The 26,280-nt window shown below is 38.7% G+C and overlaps 1 protein-coding gene across 5 annotated transcripts in view; it reads right to left on the bottom strand.

Moving 5' to 3' along the window:
• Positions 1–26,280, bottom strand: part of mld (molting defective) — a 37,536-nt gene that overhangs the window by 10,138 nt on the left and 1,118 nt on the right. For 2 of the 5 annotated variants that reach the window (XM_086840781.1, XM_086840782.1), the window contains exons 1-2: positions 24,500–24,729; positions 22,665–23,491 (exon numbers count right to left, since the gene is read on the bottom strand). In XM_086840781.1, the coding sequence (XP_086696907.1) occupies positions 22,665–23,267 (603 nt within the window). In that variant the 5' untranslated portion in view covers positions 23,268–23,491; positions 24,500–24,729. Of the gene's footprint in view, positions 1–16,586; positions 16,728–22,664; positions 23,492–24,499; positions 24,730–26,280 lie in introns of those variants that run through there. The other 3 variants (XM_020955507.2, XM_020955515.2, XM_086840783.1) reach the window with 2 other exon arrangements.

Below are 26,280 nucleotides of genomic sequence, written 5' to 3'. Positions count from 1 at the left end.
CTGTTTAAATAACAAATGACCTGATCTTAAGTGATTTTTATCTCGGTTTTACCAGCTCAACAGGAAATGAGAAAATAAACGCAATATGTCCATCAAGTGTCTGACCTTTTTTTTTTTTTCTTCATAAATAATCCATTAAAAAGCCCAATTACTTTCTACAAAATATAGAAATAAGATAGAGGGCAAAAAATCGATTAACAAGTTCAAGATCTTTCGAAAAGCACAAGCAAAAAGGTCAGCCACATTAGGTGAAAGGAAAGCGAATGAAAAATAAAGTAAGCCAAAGGCTTATAACCCAATATACATAGATATAACAAAACAAAATTAAAAGCAATCATTAAACCAAATATAAAAGAAAGAAACAAAACTGTAAACACAAAAAATGTCAGAGACAACGTGATTTGGTTCAAGATTCGCTTAGCTTATGGTAATGCCCATACAGTTCAGAAAATGACATAAAAACCCGTACCCGTACCCGTAACCCGTCCAAGAGACCGGCGGAAATTTATGCAGCTCTCAACGAAAAGAGAGACGGAAATTTGAACAATTTCGAATGCTAAAGCCGCCGACAATGCATAACCGATGCCAGCAGAGAAGCTGAGAGTTTGCCCAGAGAGACCAGCAAAAAACGAGATTCAGAAAAACCAAAAACCAAAAAACCCCAACACAAACTACAGAAAAATGAGAAGAAATAAAAAAAAATTCAGCATAAAATCAACTGACAGTCACAACGGACCTCCGTCAAGTGTAAATGACAATTGAAGTAAATGTGGTGTCCCGGTCCCGTCCGGTTCTGTCTTCAGAGATGTGACCAAACGGTCGCATTGTATATGTATATATAATATATATATATGTTCATATATATATTCATTCGGCACTGGAGCGCATGAAAATAGATGCAAATGGGTTGAATACACTAAAAATAAATAAATAAATAAATAAACTTGCATCTAATAGAGACGAGAATAGGATGGAATATAGAATAAGAGCAGAGCGCACCTCACCTCGATGAACAAGACGGAAAAACTTTCCAGTTCATAAAGGAATAAATAACAGGGAGAAAGAAAAACATTTAAGAGATTTAAAATTCATTTAGCAGAAAGATTTAAATATCACGACTTTAAAAATGGTTGACAATAAAGTAAATAATAATCACACCTTACGGCTTGATGACAAAATCTTAAAGATATTAACCGCCAGATGCTAACCAATTTGGAATCAGAAAAACACACTTCAGTTACTTTAAGCGGTGATTATCACCAAATTAAGACCTCAAAAAACCCTCAAATTGTTGACCAAAAGCAAGGAATTAAAGGAAAAACCTATGCAGAGGCTTGTTAACCTTTAATAATAATAGGTAATACGGAATTCAGGTATTTACAGGCAGGTGCTAAACGATTTTTGATGTCTATATACACCTGAAATACTTTAAGACATGAAGAACTCGAAAATGGCCGATGGTAAAGTAAACAATTAAGTAATAAAAGCTAAAGAGCTAACTTTCAGATATTTAATTCAGTCAGCTATTTGTTATACAATTTTTTAACAATATGTACAAGCATTACAAAGAAATTACCATAACCAATAAGCCCATTAAAAAAAATCTAGAAAGGAAACTAACTTCGGGAAACCAATTTTTATATACACATTCGCTATTTTTATGTGACAATTTTTGCGAAAAAATCAAAAATTTAAAAACTTATAAGTCAGCCAAAAGTCGATTAATTTCGATTCGGAAAGCGTTGATATGCTAGTTTTTATAAGGTTAAAAAAACTGCATTCTCAATTTAAAATTAAAAATTTCATCAATTTTTGACAATTTTAATGATGTAACCCCTTTTAAAATTTTGGATTTTGGGAAAATTTTGAAAAATTTATTTTTTGAGCGAACATGGCTAGATCGACTCGGCTATTGATGCTGATCAAGAATATATATAATTAATAAGGTCGGAAATGACTTCTTCACTGCTTTTTAACCTTCTTTTGTTTTGTTTTACTAAAAGGTATAATAAGGAAACAATCAAAATAAGCATAGCTAAGTTAAAACCTCTCAAAAAACAGGCTTGTCAAATTTTTTAAGATGTGTAATAAATTTTGTTTCTTTGACATATCTTTGTGTAATTGATGAATAACCATAAAACATTATAATTAGCGTCATATCACATTTACACGAATGGATGGAACGCAACACATTTCAATTAGCCGAATAGGCTAAAAGCCACACAAAAATATATTATAAACAACTTGAAGAAAAATACAAATAAAAAAATAAAGAAACGTATAAAAAGTGCCGTCGGCAGTTGGAAGTAAGTTTTTTTTTTTTGTTGTTGTCGCAGTTGAATGACAAACGCAATAAAACGAACATGACACAAATAATAATAAATGCAATATAATGGCTTATTTAATTGTTTGTGCGAATCTCTGATGAAATAATCGAGGGAGAAAGCAATACCTTAAGGAGGGTGATCATCCCATTGGGTGGAGCTCAATAAATAACAATCAAAGTCAGGCATTAGCGAATATTTTAAGTAACAGTAAATGCTTATGCGAAATAAATTGTGAAATTTCAGCAAAAGCGACGCCCATTGACTGGCAATTTTTCGCGACAAAAGTCCGTACTAGTAATTGTATTGTTGATATAATAAAAAATTAATCAGCTTGAGTTGACACAAAGTCAAAGGGCAAGATAAACGCTGCAGGCACACTCATAAAATTCTAACTAGCTTAGCTTAGAGTGCGCGCTCTGTGTTCTTATTTACGTTATTTGTCTTACGAAATTGCTGCAATCTAAAATGGACAAATAACCCAGAAAGCCAACACAATTGAAAGATTAGTTTCGAGATAATCACAATTATCCCACAGAGTCAGAGCCGGAGCAATAATCATTCCAATCCATTGCAAACCAATGCCCCGAGGTTCGATTTGTCGTGGCCTTTGGTCGCCGCTGACTGGGCCGTGTTGTTAACTTTATATTCGTTTCCCTCTCACCCTTGTCTTGGTTTTGTATTTTATTTTTTTATTTTTTATTTTTTATTTTGGCTTTGGCCACAAGACAAGTCACAATCGCAGGAACTTGCTGGCCCTTTCTCTTCCTAGTTTCACTCGGCTTAAAACAAAAGCAAATGGTGGAAAGCAAACATCAAACACGCCACCAAAAGAAATTGCCTTAATTCGCACTCAATGTGCAAGCGAAAGGAAAAAATAAATATATATATACAGAAAATACAAGCAAACTGGCAAAAGAAATTATAAATTAAAACAAACAGCAGGAAAAATCATTAAATGAAAATAAGCCTGAGTTGCGTAACGAATCCGCAAATACCCTTGTAATCAATCCGCTCGCTGTTATGGATATAATTTCTTTCCAAGAAATACTTTATATTCTCCGATTCCGATTCCAATTTAAGCAAAAAGATATCTCACGGGGCATCAAGTGTCAAAGCCATTAAAGTAATTCTACGGGATTTGTAAATAGGTTCTCCCCCTCCTCACGTTTCTGTTACATGATATAGAACTAGTAGTGGTGGCAAATTAATTGCATTTTTGTGTCTGTAGATCTTAGATCTGTTAAAGTTACGATGATTACTTTTGCTTTAAATCCCTTAAATCCCTCAATAAACTCCGGATTTATGCTTAATACGGTTCAGCAGCTCCCGGCATTGGATGACAACAGCAAAAGCACAAAAAAAAATAAAATAAAATCCGTATTATCTGCTGAAAGTGTAGCACATATGGCGCCATCGAAAAAGAAATGCAAAAAAGCATTTCGATATGGTTTGCAACATCCGGATTGCTGCAATGCTGGATAGGAGCAGTGGCCTCCCCACAGCAGCAAAAAAAAAATAATAATATTTAATAACTGTAAACTGTGCTGCAAGAAAAGCGAGAGCCATAAATAAACGGGGGATAGCCAGGGAAAACTGGTGCGAGTGAGATGATAAATCGCTCGGACGCAAACATAAATTTACATTTTTGATGATAAAACCACCCTCGCAAAGGCGGTAAGTAAAGGCAAATTAAAATCGGAATAAAAGTCAACAACCCAAATATATCCGCCCAAGAAACTCTTGGCAGAAGCCACTCTCTCAATGTTTAACTAATTAAGAGATGAGTCGCGTGTGGGGACACCCGCGAAATGCCACCACTATACACAATGGGTGTTGTGGGGTATCCACATGGCACATGGCGCAAGGCGCAAGGCGCAAGGCTGCTCGGATGGATGAAAGTGGGGTGGCACTTCATCTGCAACAGCTTACGACTCTAATGTAGCCATAAAAAGCCGCAACAGACAACAGACGGCGAAACATTTGTAATCAAAGCTGGTGTGTGTGTGTGTGTGCTAGTCTGTGTGTGTGTTTGGAGCAAAGAAGAGCACGGCGGCGAGTCAGCCAGGACGGATACTTAATAAATCATACGCCCCATAGACAAGAGTCCCCTCCAACATGACAAAGGGCGCGCGCGTTGGTGAAGAGGCGTAAAATAAACAACAGCAAAAACACCAACAGCAACACCAGTAACAACAACAACAACAACAAACATCGAGGGGAAGTGGTCTGTAAATGGTTAGCATTTTGCCAGCCAACCGGGACCAGAGACCGGAGACTCCCAGCATCCCCGGGGGTGGGAAGTGTTGCCTTTTCGCACTTAATCCCAGTAGTAGCAACAACAGTAACAGCAACACCAGCAACACCAGCAACACCAGCAGCAGCAGCAGCAACAGCAAAAGCAGCAGCAGCAGCAACAAGTCAGCAACAGTAGCAACACCAGCAAACAGCAAAAGCAGCAACACCGGCAAACAACGAACCAACCCACTTGTGGAACTTGTTGGCTTTTTCACAATTTTCCTTAATTGCAGCGGACACTATATGCTGTAACTAAAAAACAACATGTAATAGGGCTAATGTCGAGTGCCACGACCATAAAACACCCATGCTTTTTTTTTGTTTGTGTATAAATCTTTGCCCGGTACTTAGTTTTCTAATGGCATGCTTTCCCCAGGCCTGTCTGACAGGCTTTCCCAACTTGGGACTATTAGACCTATCGATTTGAAATTTGATATTTTCCTCCCCTCCCCCAAAAACTAAGGAGTCTTTAATTTGACAAACTAATGCATTTGCAGTGTTAAAGAAACTTGATAGTATGTCTTTTTCATAAAGTTTCTTTGCATTTTGGAGCAATTGCCGGTTCTGGATACAATGTATATTTAATTTGTAGGCCCGGAAACTCTTTCTTTCTACCCTTTTAACGACAACAATATACCCTTGGCAGTAACAAGAAAAAAAAATAAAATGAAAGGATGCCGAGTGCGAAATTCTCTCTTTCACATATACAACACTCTCCTCTGCCTGGTATTGTACATACATACATCTGTAGTTATATGTGCTAATAGGCGGAGCAACACAAAAGCCACAAAAGTGGGGAAAATGGGGGGGAAAAATCGAGGGGACATGCGAAACAAACCAGGCCACCAACGGGATTCCGGCACGGGTGCTGGTAAATGGGAGGTAAGTGAGTGTACAATGGAAACAAACCCAAAAAGTGACCGGCATATCGATTAGGCCGCCTTCGGAAAAAAATAAAAAATAAAACAAAAAGAAACAATGGAAATTCAAGTGATCTATTTAAAAGTGAAAATCGAACAGAGCTTGTAAAGCAAAAAAACAGAAAGGCAGAATATATATATAGATGACGTGTCTGGTGCTGTCTGTTGTCATAAAGCTAGTTGAATTGTTAAAATGCATCCATCATATATGCATACAAATCCGACCCTGAACTAAAAAATGGAAACGAATCAATTGATATATTGGATTTATGGTTAAAAATTCTGTCAATTTTGTGCTAAATGTGAAATCTAGACAATACAGACTAGGCACTTTTTTATATAATGTAAAGAATTTATTCGGTTCCGGGAATTGTAATCGTTGCAAGTAAAAGGAAAGAAGAAGTTCAAATGAATAAACAAACAAAAGATACTAATTTCCCGGTCAAGTTCTTCCATTATACATTGCCCCATAATAAACGCTTTTATTTTTTCTTTGTACAAACTCGAATTACATTCGAAAAAAACAACTGAGTTTTGAGACCAGCTGCAGATTGGAAACTTTTTAGATTGTTATCACCGAGTTCCTGAGGTTTTTTCGTTTTGTTTTCTCGGCACGATTTCATTACGCTAATCCCCTCCAAGCATTTCCCCGCTGTTGTATCCATAAAACTCTTGGAGCTGGCTTATCTAATTTCTCAGATGGGAAGGGGGCTCCATCTCCATCTGTCTGAATTGCGACACTTCCTCGGTAAAGAGAGATTGGAGAGAGATCAGCAATTTATATGAGGCGGAGTCCAGAGCAAACCAAAGGCAGATATTGCCTCAGGCAAAGGTCAGTCTTAAAATTGTTCCTTTTCTTTGGTTATTTTGTCGCTTGTGTCTCTTGGTTTCACTTGAACGGAAGCTGGCACATTCCATTCATGGGTTTATTCATTGTTTTGTTATCAAAATATATACATTTATATATATACATATATATATAGAGAGAAGTTGTCGCTATAGAATAACATTTTCCCTTTACAACATGTTTTTCTTGCGCAATTCGCGAAAAGCTCCCACAACATTTCTGATGTCTTTATTATTATTATTTTTACGCTTCTTCAACTTTGTGGCAGTTGAATATGATCTCTTTGATTGTTTGATTGTTTACTCTTTTATATTTTTATTGTATTTTTGTTGTCTGTCGCTCATATGTCAGCTTTTTGTTGTCGCTGTTTTTTTTTTCTTGCATTTTGTATTATTTCATTTTTTAACTTTGTGTGCTAAGTGCTGACTTGAATTTTTCACGTCTCATTTTTTGCTTGCAAAAAAATTATAAAACCGTGGAAAATATTTTGTTTACACAACCATCTGTAGCTATAGGCAATATATTCCTGAATTAAATTTAAGCTTTTTTATACTTTCTTTGGTATTTTGTGGTTTTTCTTTTCCTTTTTTTGTTTATGGCTAACTTTTGCGTTTTAATTTTCCTGGTTTTTACGTTGTGAGAGGTCAGTCCACATGATCTTATTATTCCGTCTTTATAATTTAAGCATTTTGTTTATAATTATTTCGTGTACATTATAAAATGGATTTTTATTTACGTTTTCACTTGGCTTTCTGGGTAGAAGGGCAGATCTTGAACAGAAATATACTTATATATCACTTCCTTATGGCTTTTCCTAGACACTTTTCTTCTCTTTTAATTTTTTCACTCACATTTTTGCAACAAATTCAGCTTTCTTCACTCTTTTGTCAATTTAATTATCAATTACACAGCAACAACCTCGTCGATCTTGCTTGTTAGTTTATTTTTAAATGCTCTCGTACTTGACCACTTAGTAAAATCCACTTTTTCATGGGTTTTAGTTCTAATTTTAATGTTTTTTCCGAACTGATCCGATTTACGTGCGTGCAGGTTGCTGGCCGGGCTTCAAATCATCCGGAATATTAACGGATACTGAGAGGAAGCAGCTCCTGGTTTTTGGCCGCCGGCGCAAACCTTTCTACTTAATTTGATTGGAATATGCGCACAGGACGGAAGGCGGCGGAAGCCACTGGTGTTGGTCCCGGTGCTGGTGCTCCTGGTCCGTTTGGTCCGCCCGGTTGCGGTGGTGTGTCAGTGGGGGATTAGCACACACACAGTGCAGAAGGACCAGGAGCATCCAGGAGCCGGTCCTGGTCCCCGCAGATCCCCTTTGTTTGGGCGGCTGTCAGGTTGGGTTTGCTGGTGTTGCTGCTCTTTGGTTGGCTGATTGTTTCTGGCTGCCGTCGACGTCCCTGTTTCGGTGGCTGCTAAATGTCAGGAAGCGGTGAAAAATGAAGCCCTCCGCTTTTGATGTTGTCCTGCCGCAGACCCCTGCGTAGTCCTGCCGCAGACTCTAGTCGTCGTCCCTTTGGCCACCACCACCACCCGTTGCATTAATTTTTCATTGGCGTGTGTCCGTAACAGACGACCAAGGGGGATAAATCCATAAAACAATTTGAGAAATTAAACAATCAAAAGGCGTTAAGTGTTCCTGACTCTTGCCCGAGGGTTGATTACGCACTCGCTCTCATTCTCTCTCTTTGTGGTCCAAAGAGTTGTCCTCTGGCTGATTACTGATTACCCAGATGCGGATGTTAATGCCGGTGTTATTGCGACCAGCTGGTTGTACTGGCCTTGTTTGTTTACCAACTTGATTAACCCGGGCAGCGAACAAACAGCAAACAAAAAATAATAAGTAAGTAGGCTTTGTCACACATCATCATCATGGCAAGGCATGGTGGTTTATGCTTTTATGTATGCCCACTCACCCAGCTCATCCTTGACATCCTCCTGCTCCTCCCGTTGTCACTGCTGGAAAGGTGCTCTTAACCGGGTGTGAAGCACATTTTATTGCCTTTTATTGCTCACTTGAGCTACTAGAATTTCAGAGTTGCAAGCATTATTTGATAACCTCTCCTCTCCTCCTCTTGGTGATTGACATGGCACTTAATTTGCATAAAATTGGGGTGAACAAGGAGCAGCACTGAAGAGTACGTTTAACAAGGTCAATGAGGGAAGGAAAGCTGTAGTCTGCCGCTAAGCCAAGCTTAGATTGGCAATCAATTTGAGGAAAAATAATCTAAGATAACAGATTTCATTCTTACTTCTGGCTGGCACAAGGACTTAGACTGGCTGGTTTAATCCTCATAAATCAAGATGCGAAAGCACGAGGATCTAGTTCGAAGACAAGCATCTGGCTTTTTCGTACACATATGTTTCTGTCTCCTCATCAGTACTCATTTCGCTGACAATAGGCTTTGTTTTATAGCAGTTTAACGCTGAATTCGTACTCGGAAATCTACAGGAACATATTGTTTCTAGCCAGGACAAGAGTGGTCACAGTTGTTCCACTTTTTGCCAAGTCAGCAGCATAAAAGGAAGGGTCAGTCAGCATAACAATAAAAGTAACACTGATTTTATTCAATATGTTTCATATTCCATCTAGTAAAAGTATCAATTTCTAGCTTTAAGTTGCCAATCTATAACAAATTGGGAGTGCAAAACAGTTTGTGGTTTATAAATAAACAAGGAATATGCCCCCAAAGTAAAATGCGGCTTGATTCGCGACATATGTATACACATATATCTTATCAAGAGACTTGCAGACTTCTGTTTAAGTCGGCTTGGTAAAACACACAAAAGTACTTGTCAAAGACAAGGGAGAAGAGGCCCGGAAACTACAATTGTTTCCAGAAGTGGCAAAACTTCTTCCATCAGACTTCACTTTGCCATAAACTTGAATGATAAAACTTGTCTGGGCATGAACAATGTCTAGCAAATGTGTTATTATTATTATGCCACCCTACCAAACCCCCAAGAGATTGCTATTAGCTAACTGATTGAGAAAGAGAACCACAATTAAAATGTAATTTAAATACTTAATTATATGTCACACTTTGAATTTAAAATAGGGAAAACAACTTTCAGTAAAATACCTTAGAATTTATAACAATTGTTATAATTAAATACGCAAATGTAAATGTGCATAGATATAGACAAGGTCTTTCATATACCCTTGCCTTTGTGATATCTTTTCGCAACCTTCCTGATCTAAATTTCTCAAGTATTTTGCGTTGAACCTAATTATAGCACTCGAGAGGGATATATCACTTTTGATTGTTTATTTATACTTTGGGCTGTTTTTCCCCCGGGTGCTTTTTTTTCTTCTTCCTAATTTTAATTTTACAATGTACAATTGGCCGGGCGCCCGAATTAATTAGTCAAATAAACAAACAAAGAGCTAGAGAGACAAACAAAAAGTCCGCATGCATATAAAGCACACAGCACTCGGCACACACGCATAACACATAATGTTTGAAAATTTGCTGTAAAAGTGATACGGGGAAAATTGCAAAGTAGCAGGATAGGATAATGTGGGTGGAGATTTGCGGCATGCCACCTACAATTTGTGTCGCTTTCTAGGGGCTTAACATTTTCCAAACAGACTCCTCCCCTCTGACAGCGGGATTTGCAACTATGAGCTTTGGACTACGGACTCCGGACTCCGGGACTCCAAAGCGGCCAGGGAGAGAAAGGGAAATGTGTGTGTGGCACGGCAACTAAACTAAGCTGCGGAAAATCAAGTGTATTCGAGTGTAAGATACTATAAAATGTATAATAAATTACACAAAACCCAACCGAGTAAATCTCTGCTGTTTCGTTTCGTTTTCGGCATTCTTTCGACGCGTCGAAAGCAATTTAATTTGATTGTGGAAAAAGTTTTTGTTTCGCCCATTGTCGACACCAAAAAGCCAAATGAGATAATGGTCGACCGAAAGTTATTTAAATGAAGAATCCGTAGTTGGTAGCAAAGTAGTCACTCTTGTGTCACTCTTGGTTAGGTAAGCTTATTATTTAAAGTTTCATTAACAAAGTTTCATATACATATAATATATATACACATTCAAATTAGACGCCTTAGTTTAAGGTCTAAATGCATTTGCCTACAAAGAGTTAAGAGTTAAAGCCGTAGAGAAAGAGACAGGCTGACTTTCACCGCCTGGGGGGGAAAACTCTTCAGAATGGGCTTTTTATTTCTTTTGCTGCCTGAATGCACTTCAGTTGCTATTCATAAAATATAAACTCTGCCTTTTATAATCGCTTACGTTGAGGTGAGAGGAGGCGTTAGCTTGACATAGCCAAGGGGCTCCTTTTGTGCCGAGTAAATGAACAAAAAACAAAAAAAAAAATATTACAAAAAATGAAACAAAAATAATTCCAGTTAGCAGTGCAATGTTGGGCGTTAGCCCTCATTAGCAGGTCGCATTTTTTGCCTCAATTAGGAATGGCCCGGTAAAATAACGCTTCTGCACCATTTAGCAAATAATGACCTATGCTAATTGGGCAACTCTGCAAGATTTCGCACAATAAAAAACTAACAACTAACTCGTTAAGTGTTCCGTCGAACTGATTGTTTTGGGATGACTTGAAATTTTACATTACCCAGAGAAGTCATCACCTTCTGCTCATTAGGCAAGTGTTAAAAACGGTTGAAACGTGCTAAAGACCAACATTGACATAGAGCCATCATCTTTCTCTCACTTGGCCCTAACCTCTAACCAATTGTGCTAAGAATTTGTCATAATGATGATTAAGCACATGTACCTGATGCTTCACATCATCCAAGATGATCCCCCTTGGTTTCTATATGAGATTTCAAAACTTGTGGACTATTTTTAAGAATTTATATTATATACACATATCTCTCTTTTAGAATCCACAAAAGAGAAAAGGAACTGAGAAGAATCTCAAGCAAAACAATATATTTTTGGGGTGACACGCCCACACAACTGAAAGGAAAAATGTAAAGCATGACGTCGTAAAAATGAATTTACCACAGTTCCTCCTCGTGTTTTTTAATGGGTTTTCCATTGGGGAAGTTAAATGTCTCGAAATACTTTTGGTTTTTGAATTTGGATAGAAATTAGCATGTTCTTGTTCTAATTTCCAGTAAATTTGAGTGCCAAGAATAGCAGAGTGTAAGTGTCTGAATTGTATTTTTAATTTCCATATTTGGAATTCTTGCAGAGTTACAAGCAAGGGGGTGAAAAGAAAATAAAAACCGTGAAATAACGTTGTCAAGACGGATAAACCCTCTCCTTCAGCAATTTTCCAAGAAATAGCAATCACTTGACAATTGTTCTCTGGTTTTTAAACTTGGATTATGCCGAATGAGTCGCCATTGACCTTAAGCACAACGCTTTAGGTGTGAGAAGGGGGGCATGTCTTGGAATTAATCGAAATGATGACGCAGTGGAATCCACTGGCAACGGCGGTGTCATTAGCATAATGGAAATGAGTTTGCCTCTATAGGCTCTTTAGGCTTGTCCAAGTGTGTGTTCTTCAACAACTCCATGGGTCGTGATCTTCACGTTGTCGTTGTCTGAGTCTTTATATTGATTCACAAAGTTTTGACCGTTAAGAGACAACCAACTGATCTGGCGAGTGGGGGCTTTCATCAGGCGGTTTGACCAGTTGCGAGGAGTTCAATAAACTTCCAATCTTCAGTTTGGTTCAGTTTTTGTCAAGCCGAGAAAGGTGGGGAAATATGAATGTAAGAGAGAAAGGAACTTCTTGTCCCCATTGTTTTCATACAAAAAAATCATTACCTAAAATTCTCACAAAACTTAATATTACTTTCTCTTCTGAGGTAAAGCAGTGCCACATATGTATGTCTGTTTCCCATTTTTACTCGAAACAAAACAACTTTTTGCCGCGTGAAAGCCATAAGAAGCGTGTATGCAAACAGAGATATCCATCAGTTGTCTTGGCCCGCCCCGAAAGCGCAGTAAAATGGCCAAAAAGAGGCTGCCGTTCGGATTTATGGTTAGCACATTGAGCAGGAAGTCCCGCTTCGGGGCGCTAATAGAGTTATAAAGCCAAAACGCAGGCCGAATGAAATGACTTTAGAGCGCGGCTTACCAAAGCGGAACTCTGTCTTTGCCACTGGATTGTTGGTTTATTAAATCACAAAGTCAGCCAAGCCTGGCCCATAAGTGCTTTCCTCGCCAGTCTTTTTCTTTTTTTTTCAGTTTAAATGAATGGCTTGAGTCACTCTAATTACGGCATGGTGCAATTTACTTATCACTTGCACGACAAGGATCTTATGCTCGTCATAGTCTGCTTAGTCTAATTTAACTTTGTTGACTTGATACCAATCTAACGGAGGAAAGACCAAAGAACTTGGCTTAAAAAGTTCCGTTCCCTAACTCAAGTAATTAATCTTCTTTAATCTATTTTTTTTTTGTTTGGCAAATTAACGCGGCTTTTAATGTTTACAAATCCTATATTAAATGTATAACAACAAAGTTTAAACAAATTTATCATTTATCTCAACCTTGGTTATGGTTTTCCTTTCCAAACAAGATTCATTTATCAACGAAAAAAGAAGCAAAGCCAAAAATGATTGCCTTTTCTTTTTTTTTTTTTAATACAATGTACACCTTATTTTCTACTCTCTATTTTATTTAGAGTCAGTCACTAATAAATATAATATTGCAGTCACGATTTCTTGTTAACTTTCTAAATTTCCGCCATTCGATTTGTTATGAAATTATAAGGGAGATCCCGGACAGATACCAACCCCTGAATTAGATGATGTGCAAAAAAAATCAAATTTGACACTGTCCAAGTAATCACAACTCTCCGAAACTTCAGTCAAGTCAGTGGCCTTTTGCCCCCCGGTTTTTTTTTTTCGATTATTTACTCCCCGAATAGGTGGTACTTTAGTGTAGTAGTACCCTGGAGCATTTAGGCCATTTAATTGTGATTGTCACTATTGGTTTTCCACTTTCCGATTAGCAATTGAAATGTACCGCACAAAAAGAGATTACTTAGGGCCCATTTCCAGACCACACTGGCAGACAACTACTCCAAAAATCAATGCGAAGTGTGGCAATTGTTGGACCAAACCATGCGAGCCACTTGAATGTTGAAACCCCCTCAAACTCTAAATCACTTATGCCGAGATCCGCCCATCTGGTGGATGCGGATTCGGATGTGGCTGTGGCTGTGGCTGTGGCTGAGGATGAGGATGTAGATGCGGATGCGGGGCAAACACACTCAAACTCTAAACGCTTCCGCTTCACTGGAAGTGCAAAAAAAAACCCCGCACAATTACGTGCCATTGTTGGACGCCAAATGGGAGTCAGTCGGAGAGTCCGGAGGCCAGACACTCGTGTGGCTTACATTAACTGACACGAAACTTAAATCAGATTAGCATAAAAAACAACAATAAAAAATAAAACCTGCCGAAAAGGGAATTCGATTCCCAACTCGTGTATCACCCGCCCCTCTCTCTCTCTCTCAAAAATGTGGCTTATAATTTCAGCGAGCGGGAAATGCAGACAACGAGGCGCTGGAAAATGTGAAAAATCTTGTGGGATAAGCATTTATATTGCGCCAGAAATGTGATATCCAAGATAGTTCGCCACAAGTGAGATATATGAAAAGGCACTTAGTTGGCAAAAATAGTGTACATATTTCTTCCCAGAACTTTATCCTTTTTCCTCTGAAAAAAGTTTGCTGAAAGAAGATGCAGTATATTTCTTTAGATTCAAAAGAAACAAGGCAATGCAATTAGCATGTTTTCTTTCCTAATATTATTTCAAACAGATTTTCTTTCGAGTTTTATAAGACACTGCTACACTACTAACTAATACACTTGGCACATATTTCAGTTAGTGGTTTAGATGTTATTGCCACACTTTCCACAGACATGTTGCAAAATGTCCAACACAAGCTATGGTTAGAAATGAGAGCAACTAAACCTAATAGACCAATTTAATTGGCATTAAAGTTAGCCCAAAAAACCAATGGTTCGAAATCGCGATTATTCGCCAAAAGTGTTAACTGCTTGTTACGTAATTAGCCGCCTTTTATCCATAGCCGCTCTTTTACCTTATTTTTTTGGCTCAAACTGTTCGAGGTGAGGTCACTGCAACAGTACGGGGGAGTGGTCCACCAGTCCCTGCGGATTTTTATGCGTGTCCATAACAAATTAATTAAGACTCGGCAAAAAACAACAGAAAGTAACAAAGTGAAGTGAAATTTACGGTCCGCAGAGATGTAGTACAATGGATTATTATTATAGGCTCTCTGGGCCGGAGAGATTCCCAACAGTGTTACCCCAAATTCACTTTCGCAGACATTGGTGAGATCAGCGCAGAGTAATTATCGAAGCTAGAGCAAAACAAAAGAGAAAGAAAACAAATGGCTATTAAAAAATGCTTCACAAATCGGGGGGCCTCGTTCAGTTTTTCCTTAGTCGATGCAAAGCTAAACCGGCGGCTACCCTGATAAATAATTTTCTTTCCTATTTAAATCTGGAACCCACACACATATGCAGAGAAAAATCCAGATATAGAGGCGGAAATGCGACCACTGATACACTATGTTGTGGAAGGGAATGTGCAAAACCACCAATAACTTGGGCTGCTCCTTGTGGTTGTGGTGGTTGGTGGTGGTGGCGCTGCCAAATGAAAAGTAAAAGTCAAATAGATGCAAAAAAGCCGCCAGACAACCGAAAGACAACCAGCCAGCGCCAGTCAGTCAGTACGTCGAATAGCCGCAGTAATTTCAAAGTTACGTACACACTCCAAACTAAAACCAAACAAAGTAAACTGTGTGTAGCAGCAAACCGGTATAAATACGAGAAAAACATTGTGACGAGTGTTAAATCAGAGGGGGAGGGAAGGGGATGGGAAACTTGAAAGCCAAAAGGTGTGCCGAATTATAAATGCCCTGGCAACAGATTGATTGAGTTGTAAACGCGCCCCCCCATCACCAAAAACACACTTTAAATTAGAGCAACATCATCAACACTTTATAGTATATATGGTGTATCTTAAATCAGTCTTGAATAATATGTTAAGTTAACCTTCAGCTTAAATAGGACAAAAGATGCCCGCTGAAGTGGAACTGATGCGCCCGCTTATTATTATCTGGGTGGAGTACATACTTTTGTACTTCCTGCCAAGTTCATTCCCATCAAGAGGGACGACATAAGCGAATATGTACACATTTATGGTAAAAAAGAAAAGAAACCCCCTTTTAAAATAATCCCTCATTGCAGTTTCAAGGGGAGAAGTACAGCATTTTTTTGGTTATGCTTTTCACAGTTGACTTGTCACACAATTGATCCCCGAGTGCACTCAAAGTCACTTGAGAAACAAATGCAATGACCCCTCAAGACTAAGCCCAAATCAATAGGAAATTCAATTATAACCCAATTTCCTAAGGAACAACCGAAACAGAAACAGAAGTGTATAGAGATGTATATGAAAATTGCCAGGGGCCCGGGGAGCATAGAAGCTTTAGCGGTTTCTGGGCCAGTTCAAGCCGAGACCCGCTGCGATCCGAAACCCCGCCAATGGGCCAACAATGGCCACAATCCGGTACAAGAGACCAGGCACAACATAGTACACACACTTACACACAGCAGCGCAGAGAGTGTGGACTGAAAATGGCAGTGAGTAAGTGAGTGAGTGAGTGAATGAGTGAATAAGTGAACGGACCAACATGGCCACCAGTACTACCACGTGGGAAACGAATTCATTCAGCGGCGGAGAGACACAGCTGAAAGTTACAGTTCACAGAAAACATTTCACAGTTCATTTAGCATGCTACAGAAGTGAACGTAAATTTATACAAATAGCGGTACTTTATACTAAAGTTTATTAATTAAAACAGGCGACATTTATGGTTCAATTGGTTATAATTAACAGATTCCATAAAACGATATGCATAATACTTCTGAGAGGAATGGTACTTGGAGAGGGTAAAGGTACTTGAAGAAAGAAAGGTATTTACTCAATAAAATACACAACAAAATAACAAATAAATATACATACATAAAATATAATAAAAATAGCATCTGAATACAACCTATAAACCGTGTTATGCTTTCACCACAAAATCTTATCAGCAAATTCGTTTTTATTGTTCTGATTTTATGCTTGACCCATAAATAAGAAATCATAAAAATTAACCCTTTCAATACGTGCGTTTCTAATGCTTCGTTAAATCTCACCAAAATACCTGGTTTTTGTTCTCTGTGTAGAAAACAAATACAAAAATACACGTCTGCATTTTATGACTTGGCAACAATTACGAAAATTCGAAAAGAAAAATCCCAACCAACGACTCAACTCAACTCGACTCGCGACTCTCGACTCTCGACTCTCCCAATGACAAAACTCTTTCTGGCCAAACTCGAGGGGTAGATGTTGCTGTTGCTTTGGTAATAATACCGTGGAAAATGGGTTAATAAACTAAAAGTTTTAACGGAGTGCGGCAAATCTGCAAGAAAAACAATAACAATGGCAAATTGCAAAATAATATTGTTGTGCCAAGAATCCAAAAGGCGGGATCAGAGAAGGCATTAACGCAAAACAGGGTGGGGATTATGGATGGATGGACACACACACACACACGGGGCGTTTGGTCTCTGTTTTAGAACCTGGCCTAGGTGGCTTCAATGCCAGACCTTTAGCTTGTTATCAAAGAAAACAAATCGAATTTCAATCGGAGGTGAGGTGAGGACAGGGAGCGGGTGCGAAAGCCATTAAATGGCCTGGACTCAATAGCAAATACATATAATGCACGACGACGACGATTGCAAGCGGAACGCTCTACGTTCTAACCGTCTCGTTTCATATGGGTTTTGTGGCTTTGACAGACCTGAGAAAACCCATATGGGGGGATGGAGCGACCATACCATGGAGAATTCGCCAGAGAGAATCCATTGGAGGGCATTGAAAAAATCCATGAAACAAGCCACGTACCTACCTCATCGCTCACCCACACTTACTTACTGCTACTGCTACTGCTACTGCTACTACCACTGGCTGTGGCAGTAACGTGCGCACTATAAATATAAAAATCCTCCATCCATCAGAACAATTTTATGAAAGGCCGACGACTCTACCCGTCCATTGTGATTTTCCATGTGCGAATTGTCCGCACCACGCCTCTGTTTACCATCCTGCCACCTAATTGAACCGTTCAAATTTCAGTAGATGCGGTGGCATCGTCATATCGTTGGATCAAAACAACCCCCGGGGAGGAATAAAAGACCCCTTATTTGTACTCTTTTGTCCGCCCTCGCTTTAGAGTAGTTTTTCCCAGGACGTGATTTCCATTGTTATTTGATTAATTTAAACAGCACCCAAGGAGAACAAAATAAACAATATATTTTATACATATAAGAGGTTCCTTTACAAAAGTGTTCCAATTTTTCGGTATGCCTGATTAGCCGAGTATTTGGAATATACCCAATGATAAGCCTCTGACATTGATCGCTTTCATATTGGAGGCTCACTGATTGCAGATAACTGCAGATAATGACTAGCAATTATATATATTTTTATGGGGGAAAGTCCAAAAGAAAACTATGGAAATTAGAGTAAGCGAGTAGCAACAAGTACTAACCACCATATTTATTATTTATCATTATAATTATTATTTGTAGCTTCAATTACTGATACCCTTGATAATCACTGTTTGGCGTCATGGATTTCATTTAATGGCTCACTATCTCGAGTGTCTGTCTATCGTCCATTTAGAGCGTTTCGAAAGAGGTCAGGTCACATCACACAAAGTGACGCAACTAAATAGTGTTTTGATTTCATCTAACTTGACTTGGCTTGTATTATTTATTGCAATGTCTCATTAATTTATGCGACACGTTACGAGCTCCACTTGCATTCATATTTAATATGTTGGCAAAAGTAAGATTGCCAAATCGCAGAAAACTGGAGTAACAGGCTGCCAGCCAGCCGACACACATAAATAACTTTCATAATTGGCTGCTCATAAAACGCTATATAAACACCCTCAAAACTTTAAAAGCTAACTGCAAATTGGTATTTGTTTTTTATTTTTGATTTTTTATTTTATTTCCATCATAGATTGGGAGGCAGCTAGCTTGTTTATACGGTTGTCAAGTCAGTAAAGTGGATAAGGAGTCGCTGAATACACGAGGCTAATCTCGTGCCCGCATTTCAAACTTGAAATATATACACTCTTGACACCCTTCGAAGCGGAATCAGGCTCACTCTTATTGTATGTTATACAAAAAAGCATTTTATAAGCATTTTAGTTATAATGCCAATGATAAACTTTCCCCCGTGACTAAATGAGAGCTTTAATAATAATAAATTTATCTTGTCCGCTCCCCCCCAAAAATCTCTTTGAGATCACTTTATTTTCGCAGCTTTTGCGGTTTGGGGGATCTCATGTCTTGAATAAAATATACTTTCACACATTTTCTACTTTTTTTTTCGAGGGGCAAACTCCGATTTTGAGGAATTTTTACCCGAGACTCGCCACACGTTAGTAAGTAACAAAAAAGTTATTACCTGACTGACGATCAGTATGTGTGCTTATAGGCCCGTAATCATCATTAAACTGGATTTTAAGAGGCTTACATTTTAAGTTTCCAGGTAAGACAGAGGAGAGGCAAGAGCCATGAATGAAAATAATATCATCATAGACACATTGGCACGTTATTCAGTTAACTCTAAAGTCTGAGGTTAATGCTGACAGTCGTGTGTGTCGGAACTACATATCTCAGCAACGGCAGGTGACTGATAAGTTAATCCCATTTTCTATGCATATTTTTCTATTTTGTGTATAGATTGCTATTGACGTTTAAGGCTAAAAATATATATATTACAATTCCGCATCACCATCTATTGTATGGGTGTCGTAAACCCCGGACTAATTGCCCACCGGCCTAATGAGAGATTTGTCCGACAATTAATCCAACTGGTTGTTGCTAACTGTTTGGCCCCGGGCCGTGACTCCAACATTCAATGATTAAGAGTCAGCGAAAAAACAAAAAAAAAAAAAAAAAGTAAATAAAATCAGCTAACGAACGGCAGTGAACTTTGGATAAGTGTGAGAGTGTGTGTATTGTGGCAAAAGGAAAGTTTTCCTCACGAAAAACGAAAGCCCAGTGTATAAGTTCAATAAAAGCGCATTCAGATATAGCAAAAGTAAAACGCATACCACTTCCCCCCCGGAAGCTGCCTCGGAAAATTAACATACAAAACTCAAACAGTTATTGCACTTGAGAACTTCTCCGGCTATTCAATTAAAAGGCAATCAAGATAGCAATTTAACGGCATGATGATAATAAATCCACTTTTGTGGCGTGCCATTGTACCATATCGTTCAGTTTCTACCTTCTTTATTTTGTTTTCTTTACCGGCTTTTTGTATAACCCAATTACGCTTTCATTCTCGCTCACTTCACAGAGTCTTGAGATCGAAAACACTTTTGAAATTCTAATGATGTTTATTCCAACTCATTTATCATCTCAACAAAAAAAAGACCAATAACGAATAATCGCCTGAATAATGCATATGATTGCGGGTTAAATTGTTTAATGAGCAAACGCGTCACTGGACTCCAAGTTTTGGGTTTCAGTTTCATTTTCAGCACGAGACGGAGTCTCGTAAGGTCAAAGCATTTTTCATGCAACACCTTGAGAACCTCCTCGGGTAGCATTGTTACCACCGCCAACACTCTCGTCTCGATAAAGAAACCAGTTTTCCATGCCACTCTTATTGGTAATAAACCGGGGGAAGCAGGGAAACCAGGGGGAGCTGCAGAGAAAGACCTCTGATGGTGGTGAAGCCGAAGCCGGTACCCAAGACTTGGGAGTGATGGGCTGTGTGCTGATGGCAGACGGCTCGTCAATGGGCCCAGCCAAAGTAGCGGGTGCCGTATAATTGGGCGGAAAGTAAAGTTGACGTCGACCACTCTCTGCAATTAAAGACCGGGCCATAAAGCCAAGATTTCAACCCGCCAACAGCAGAGACTTGAGGGCCTGGATGTGAAGGGGGCACCGGCACGGGCACGCCACTCTTTGGTGGCCCAGCGCAAAGTGGCCTCCGTGTTTATGGGCCCGAGAAGCCAGTCACACATGCAAACTTGGCCAAGTGCTCGGGCACGCAATATGGCATAAAGTTAAGAATAGCAAATAGGTAACGTTATTTGCTTCGGAAAATTGAGAACAAGAAAAAAAGGGAAATCACTGAACTAAAAGGGTTCGCACACACACACTCGAGATACCCTAACTCATGTGGAAATCGAAATGGAATCACGAAAATCCCTTAGTTATTAGTTTTATTTGCCAGATGTTTCCCCATTTCGATTCCTTATTTATTACGTTCGTTTGTGGATTAGAGCCGGCCACATTTATCTCTATAGGATTCCAGCATCTTCCTAGAAAATGGTAGCATTATTTATGGTAAGAATAAGAGCTGGTAACCACTGTGGTTCTTATAAATACGGGTTGCAAACACAAAAAAGGGAAAGAAAAACTGTTTACTGTTTGCCTTTTGATTAAAGCTCTTCAAGGCCTGATAAGAAATAAAAACAAATGCTTAGATTTATACCTGATAAGGAAAAACAAATAATCATAAAGAAGAATGAAACCAAAAATAAGCTGAAGTACGAGATCATTTCTCTCGAAATTTCCTTTGTTTTTTTTTCGGGCAAAGAGAAACGAGTAAGTGCTCAGTCATGACACAGTACTTTCCCTTCACCTGCCAGCCTTTTTTGGAAAAGGTATTTCAATTTCAATACATTTATTGAGACGTTTTTACATTTTTGGACAAGCGATCGTTAACTGAAAAGGTCAAAGGAAAATAAAGCCAGAAGCAATCAAAGTGAGAGGCAGGGCCAAAATAAACAATCCAAACACAATCGCTATCTCCACGTATCGTCACGAAACGCAGCTAACGAAGAATGATGATTTGGATGAATAATAAAATGTATATTCCGGAACGTGTGACTGATAAGATAATGGATTATCTAACTGCCTAAATATAAACATTTACAGACCATTAATGCAGGCACCTGTCCCTGCCGAAAATGAATATATATATATGAATATATCCAATATATGTATAAATCTCTTTTCAGTACCGGTAGCATAATGAATGCGAAACGGATGAAACTTTTCGCCTGCACGGTGCTATAAATGAAGCTTTATTTCTTTGTTGTTCCTGTTAAACGTCCAGACAATTTAATTTATTTGCCTGCATTAGGACAAACATGATACCGCAGAGCAGGCTACCAGAGACACAGAGACAGGGAAGGGGGTAAAACAAAGCCTCATCAAAGTACAACTTAGTGCCTCCCTTTCCAATTATAGTGTGTCAGATGAGGGACGCCAACGTCGTATGTTGCTATACACTCGGAAAAATGCATTCATTTTAACAACTATAACTAACAAATCAAAGGTCTACGAAACGAGAACACCTCTCTTTGCCAATAAATATGTCTTTTTTGTCTAGACTCTAGACTTTATGTGATTATTAGTTTTGTATTCCGCCTCTACGGATGCACTTTTTGTGCAACTTTTCTGTGTCACTTCCTATTTTAAGAAAAAGAAGGACTGTATCTTTGGGATGCGGAAGTTTTTATACACTTGCAGTTTGTTATTGAATTATAAGTAAGAATAGGAAATCGATAACCTTTAAGTACCCACATTTCATGAATCGATATTTATACATTTTTTATATGAGAATTTTTATGACAATTCTAATTTTTCAAAACTCATAACTATACCAAAATAACATCAAATTTAATTCTGAATTCTGAAAACGGCTCTGTGTTAATTTTTCTAAGGCTAATAAATCTGTATACTCAATATAAAACTTTAAAAAAATTCAAATTTTGATATATTTTTTAGTTTTAACAATGTAACCCCTTATAAAATTTTGAAAAAAAATCATTTTTCAATCGGGTGGCTAGAAAGACTCGGCTTTTGATGCTGATCAAGAATATATATAATTTATAGGGTCGGAATTTTTCTTCTTGACACCGCAACAACCTTCTAAATCAACTTAAAATAATCTTTACAAGGGTATTAAAAGAAGCTCTGCACGTTTCCTATTTATAGATAAGACAAGACATCTACACAATATTTTTTCTCTAACTGCATGCGTGCTTGCAGATAAATAAATCACATTAAAAATTAAACAAAACCCGTAGCAGCCCAAAAGTTGTACAACACATTCCTATGTATATGTTATCTCTGGGTCTGAATGAAACATAATAGACTGGGCGTTATAATAGTAAGAGAATGAGTGAGCTACTTACATTCAACATCCAAATGATCATCTCCTCGAGGACAATGTCCATGCTGCTGTGGGCCCCGCTGAGGGCATATTCGACGGGATTGTCACTGCTGCGGCCACGTGGAGCTCCTCCTCCTCCTCCTACTGCTGCTGCTGCTGCTGCTGCTGCTGCTGTTGCTGATGTGGTTGCAAGTGTAGTCCGGCTCTTTGGAGGCGGTATGCTGCTGGAGAGAGGCGTGACTGTGGCTGTGACTGCAGTTGAGTTGTGTAGTGCCTCTGGGGCTCCTGTTGATGCTGGTGTTGCTGATGTTGCTGGTGTTGCTGGTGTTGCTGATGCTGTTTCTGATGTTGCTGTCGATCCTGTTGTCGTTGCTGAAGCAGTTGATGTTCCTGTGCTTGGTGCTAAAGTTGCCTCAACCAGACTCGGCTGGTTGGCATCGAATAACCCCAGTAGCTCCAAGTCCCGCTTGCAGCAGCAGCGGCATATCCGTGGCATTTCCAGTGCGTCCTCGTCGCCATTGCCAGCCGGCAGTAGAGAAAGTTGCTCATTGGCCGTTGCCGTTGCCGTTGCAGTAGCTGGTGTTGCACCTAAGATATCGAAGACTCTTCTCCTGTTGGCACTCATTTTTGCTTTTGTTTTTCTGTCTTTTCTTTTGCGTTTTCTTGTTCGCTATTTTCTTTTCTTTACTCTTTTTGTTTTTGGCGGTTGTTTATATGAATTTAATTAACCCTGTTGCCGTGGCTTTTGGATTTTCACACGTCACCCACGAACTCGAGCGTCTTTTAGTCGCTGTCGTTGCTGTTGCTGGTTTTCTTACGCTTTCGTTTTGACCACGACGATTCGGAGACCTAAAAAACCAGAAAAGGCCAGAAAGAAACATGAGCAACGGATTTGTTAAGAAGCCTTTCGCTGCACGAGACATTGCGCGAGTGTGCGAGTGTGTGGACCGTTGGTGTTGTGTGCGTGTGAGCCAGTTTGTGCTTAGTAGGCCAACAAGAAACCGAATCAGAATATCTAAGTTGCCCCCCAAGTTTATTAGCAGCGGAAAGATAAACACACAGCATCAGTTCTGTTACTTTTTTTCTTCAAACTACGCGAAGGGAATAACTAGATGAAGCAGTTAGTCTTTCCTTTTCCTTTAACGGGAATTACAAATTAAACTGGTTTTTTTGGACGAGTTTTTGGTAGCAGGAAAATATGCATTCCTATTCAGGATTTTGCATTCTTTTTTTTTGTCACAATTTATATATGTATGAAAACCAAAGAAGTTTCGGTATTGCGAAACCAAAATTAAACACTGTTACACGGACAAATAACTGAAAAAGACAGCCTGGCGATCACTGTTTTTCAGTTTGTTTTTTTTAATTTTAAATTCAAGATCGGCTGTTTTCCGATAACTTTTCAATATTTTAGCCCCAAATTGAAAGAGCGTTTTCCGATTTTTTTCATTTCAAATTTTGGTTTAAAATCGGAATAGAATAACCCGAAAACACCTGCCCTTGTGGAGCTAAAATAAACTTTGGCGCAGTTTTCTAGCCTTTCGAATATATAAACCACTAGAAAAACTGTTTTGGCTTTTTTGGTTGTTGATTTCCTTTAGCTTTTTTTCTATTTCGTTGTCGTATGCGTTGTTGTTTTGTGGTTGCTTTTATTTTTGTTGTTACAGCCGATGAGAGATTTTCTTGAAATGATCAAATTATTTTTGGTGGCGGCATTTGCGTACGCACACACACACACACACACTCGGAATAGCATTCGCAATCAGACGGACACTCGCTCACACACACGCACGCACACGGGCGCACATGTGGGGCAGGAATTTAAATTGATGAATTAAATGCATTTACGTTACGCACACAACCAAATAACTGATAGCACAGCGACGGCGAGATTTCCGTTACTTTCCAACCGACAACTGTGATTGCTTTCGTGGCACGGGACGGCTCTGGACCCGTCGCGATTCCCTGGCCGTTAAACGTTCCGAAAATATGAGATTGTGCTTTTTGAATTCCTCGCACAGCGCCAATTTCATTATTTGATTATACGCGCTGGTGCTTGTTTTTGGTTTTTGGAAAAAAAATTTTGAACGGACTGGGCTCGCGCACTTGTATTTATAGGTTTTCCTCGCCAGCCGAACCGAACCGAACGTGTTCGGTGCAAGGCGAACATAATGCAACATGTTCAGTGAGAGTCGAAGACGATGGAACATGTTCTAATGAAACATGTTCGAAGTGGAGCCGGGTGTGAGCAAAGTAAACGTAAATTTCATCTTTTCTTGAGGTAAAAAGCAAGAAATGGATCCCTTGAAGGAGCAAGGTCGTTCCAACCGAAGTGTTGTCCTTATCTATCTTATCTTATCTGTACCGTTGTAGCGTGTAAACCATTTAATTAACGTCAATTTATGTTTATGTCAACCACAAATTGAAATCTGTTGACCCGAATTTACACTCCCATTTACCCAAATGCCTCTACTTAAAAATGCAGGTGCCTTGTTCAACCGATCACCCCCTGTACAGCGTAATCAAATTTTTATTAATATGTTTGTGTACATCATATTAATTACATTTTGGTTGTGCGCTCATTGAATTAACAGAGTGAGCGGGAGAGTAACAGACAAACCGTTTAAGGGAAAATTTCCCCCGTGGGGAATTCGAATAATTGGGTCGTCGAACAGAATATGTTGAAAAGCTTGCCCCTTAATAATTAAATTCGTTAATATTTTAAAACAAATGTATACCTTTGAAATATGTACAGGAAAAATGTATTCATTGAAGCTCATAATTGTTTGGTACAGTAAGGTAAGTGCCACCAGGGATGTCCTACTTTTCAAAGCAAAAATAGATAAATTGGAATACTAAATACTCATTTAAAACATTTTATCATTAAAACTTAATTCAAAAAAGTGAAAATTAAAAAAGCTGCTTACATGTGCTTGAAAAAATTGACTTTCTCGCTGCTCGCTGTTTTTAAATTCTTCCCGCCATCACACTTTAAATATAGCCAAATATGACCGAAAAAAATCGGAAATGACATCGCTGAGTGTCACAAGAGTTTTAAATTATTATTATTATTTAACTATAAATTATTGTCAGAAAGAAATCTGACAATGATGTTTTCACAAAGGCAGATAGTATTTTAAAATTATTTTTCAAAGTTACACCAGAAAAATGGATAAAATAGCAATTTAAATCTTAATTCAATTATTCGAAAATTTTAAAGTCGTGCTTTCCAGAACCGTCTTTCCGCGACATTTACTGCTGGAGCGATTTTCTTAACTACTTTCAACTTGCTCGACTGCATTTCCCTAAACCGGATTAAGGTTGTCGAGGTTTTTAATCCTCACAGGCTTTTGTGCCTTCATTAACTGAGACCAGGCTAACAGCAAAAGCTCGCTTAATTAACCAGTTAATAGGAAAAAAATCGAACAATAATCTGTATAGCTTTGGGCGTTGTTATCTTGCTGCAGACACAAGGAATTTTCATACAGGAATTTATCCCGAACGCGAACCCTCACGTATAACATACATGTTGAAGAGCGAAAGAGAGACAATGAATCAGCTGTTCGCGGAAGCACCAAAACAGAGAGCAGGCAGTGGGAGTGAGATGGAAGACGGGAAGCAAGAGAGCGCCAGCGAAA

Source organism: Drosophila serrata, unplaced genomic scaffold, assembly GCF_035046125.1.
Source record: "Drosophila serrata isolate PLE 108 unplaced genomic scaffold, ASM3504612v1 contig_382, whole genome shotgun sequence".
Lineage (NCBI taxonomy): Eukaryota > Metazoa > Arthropoda > Insecta > Diptera > Drosophilidae > Drosophila > Drosophila serrata.
The sequence above is the reverse complement of the archived record's forward strand: the minus strand, read 5'-3'. Positions and strand labels throughout refer to the sequence as shown.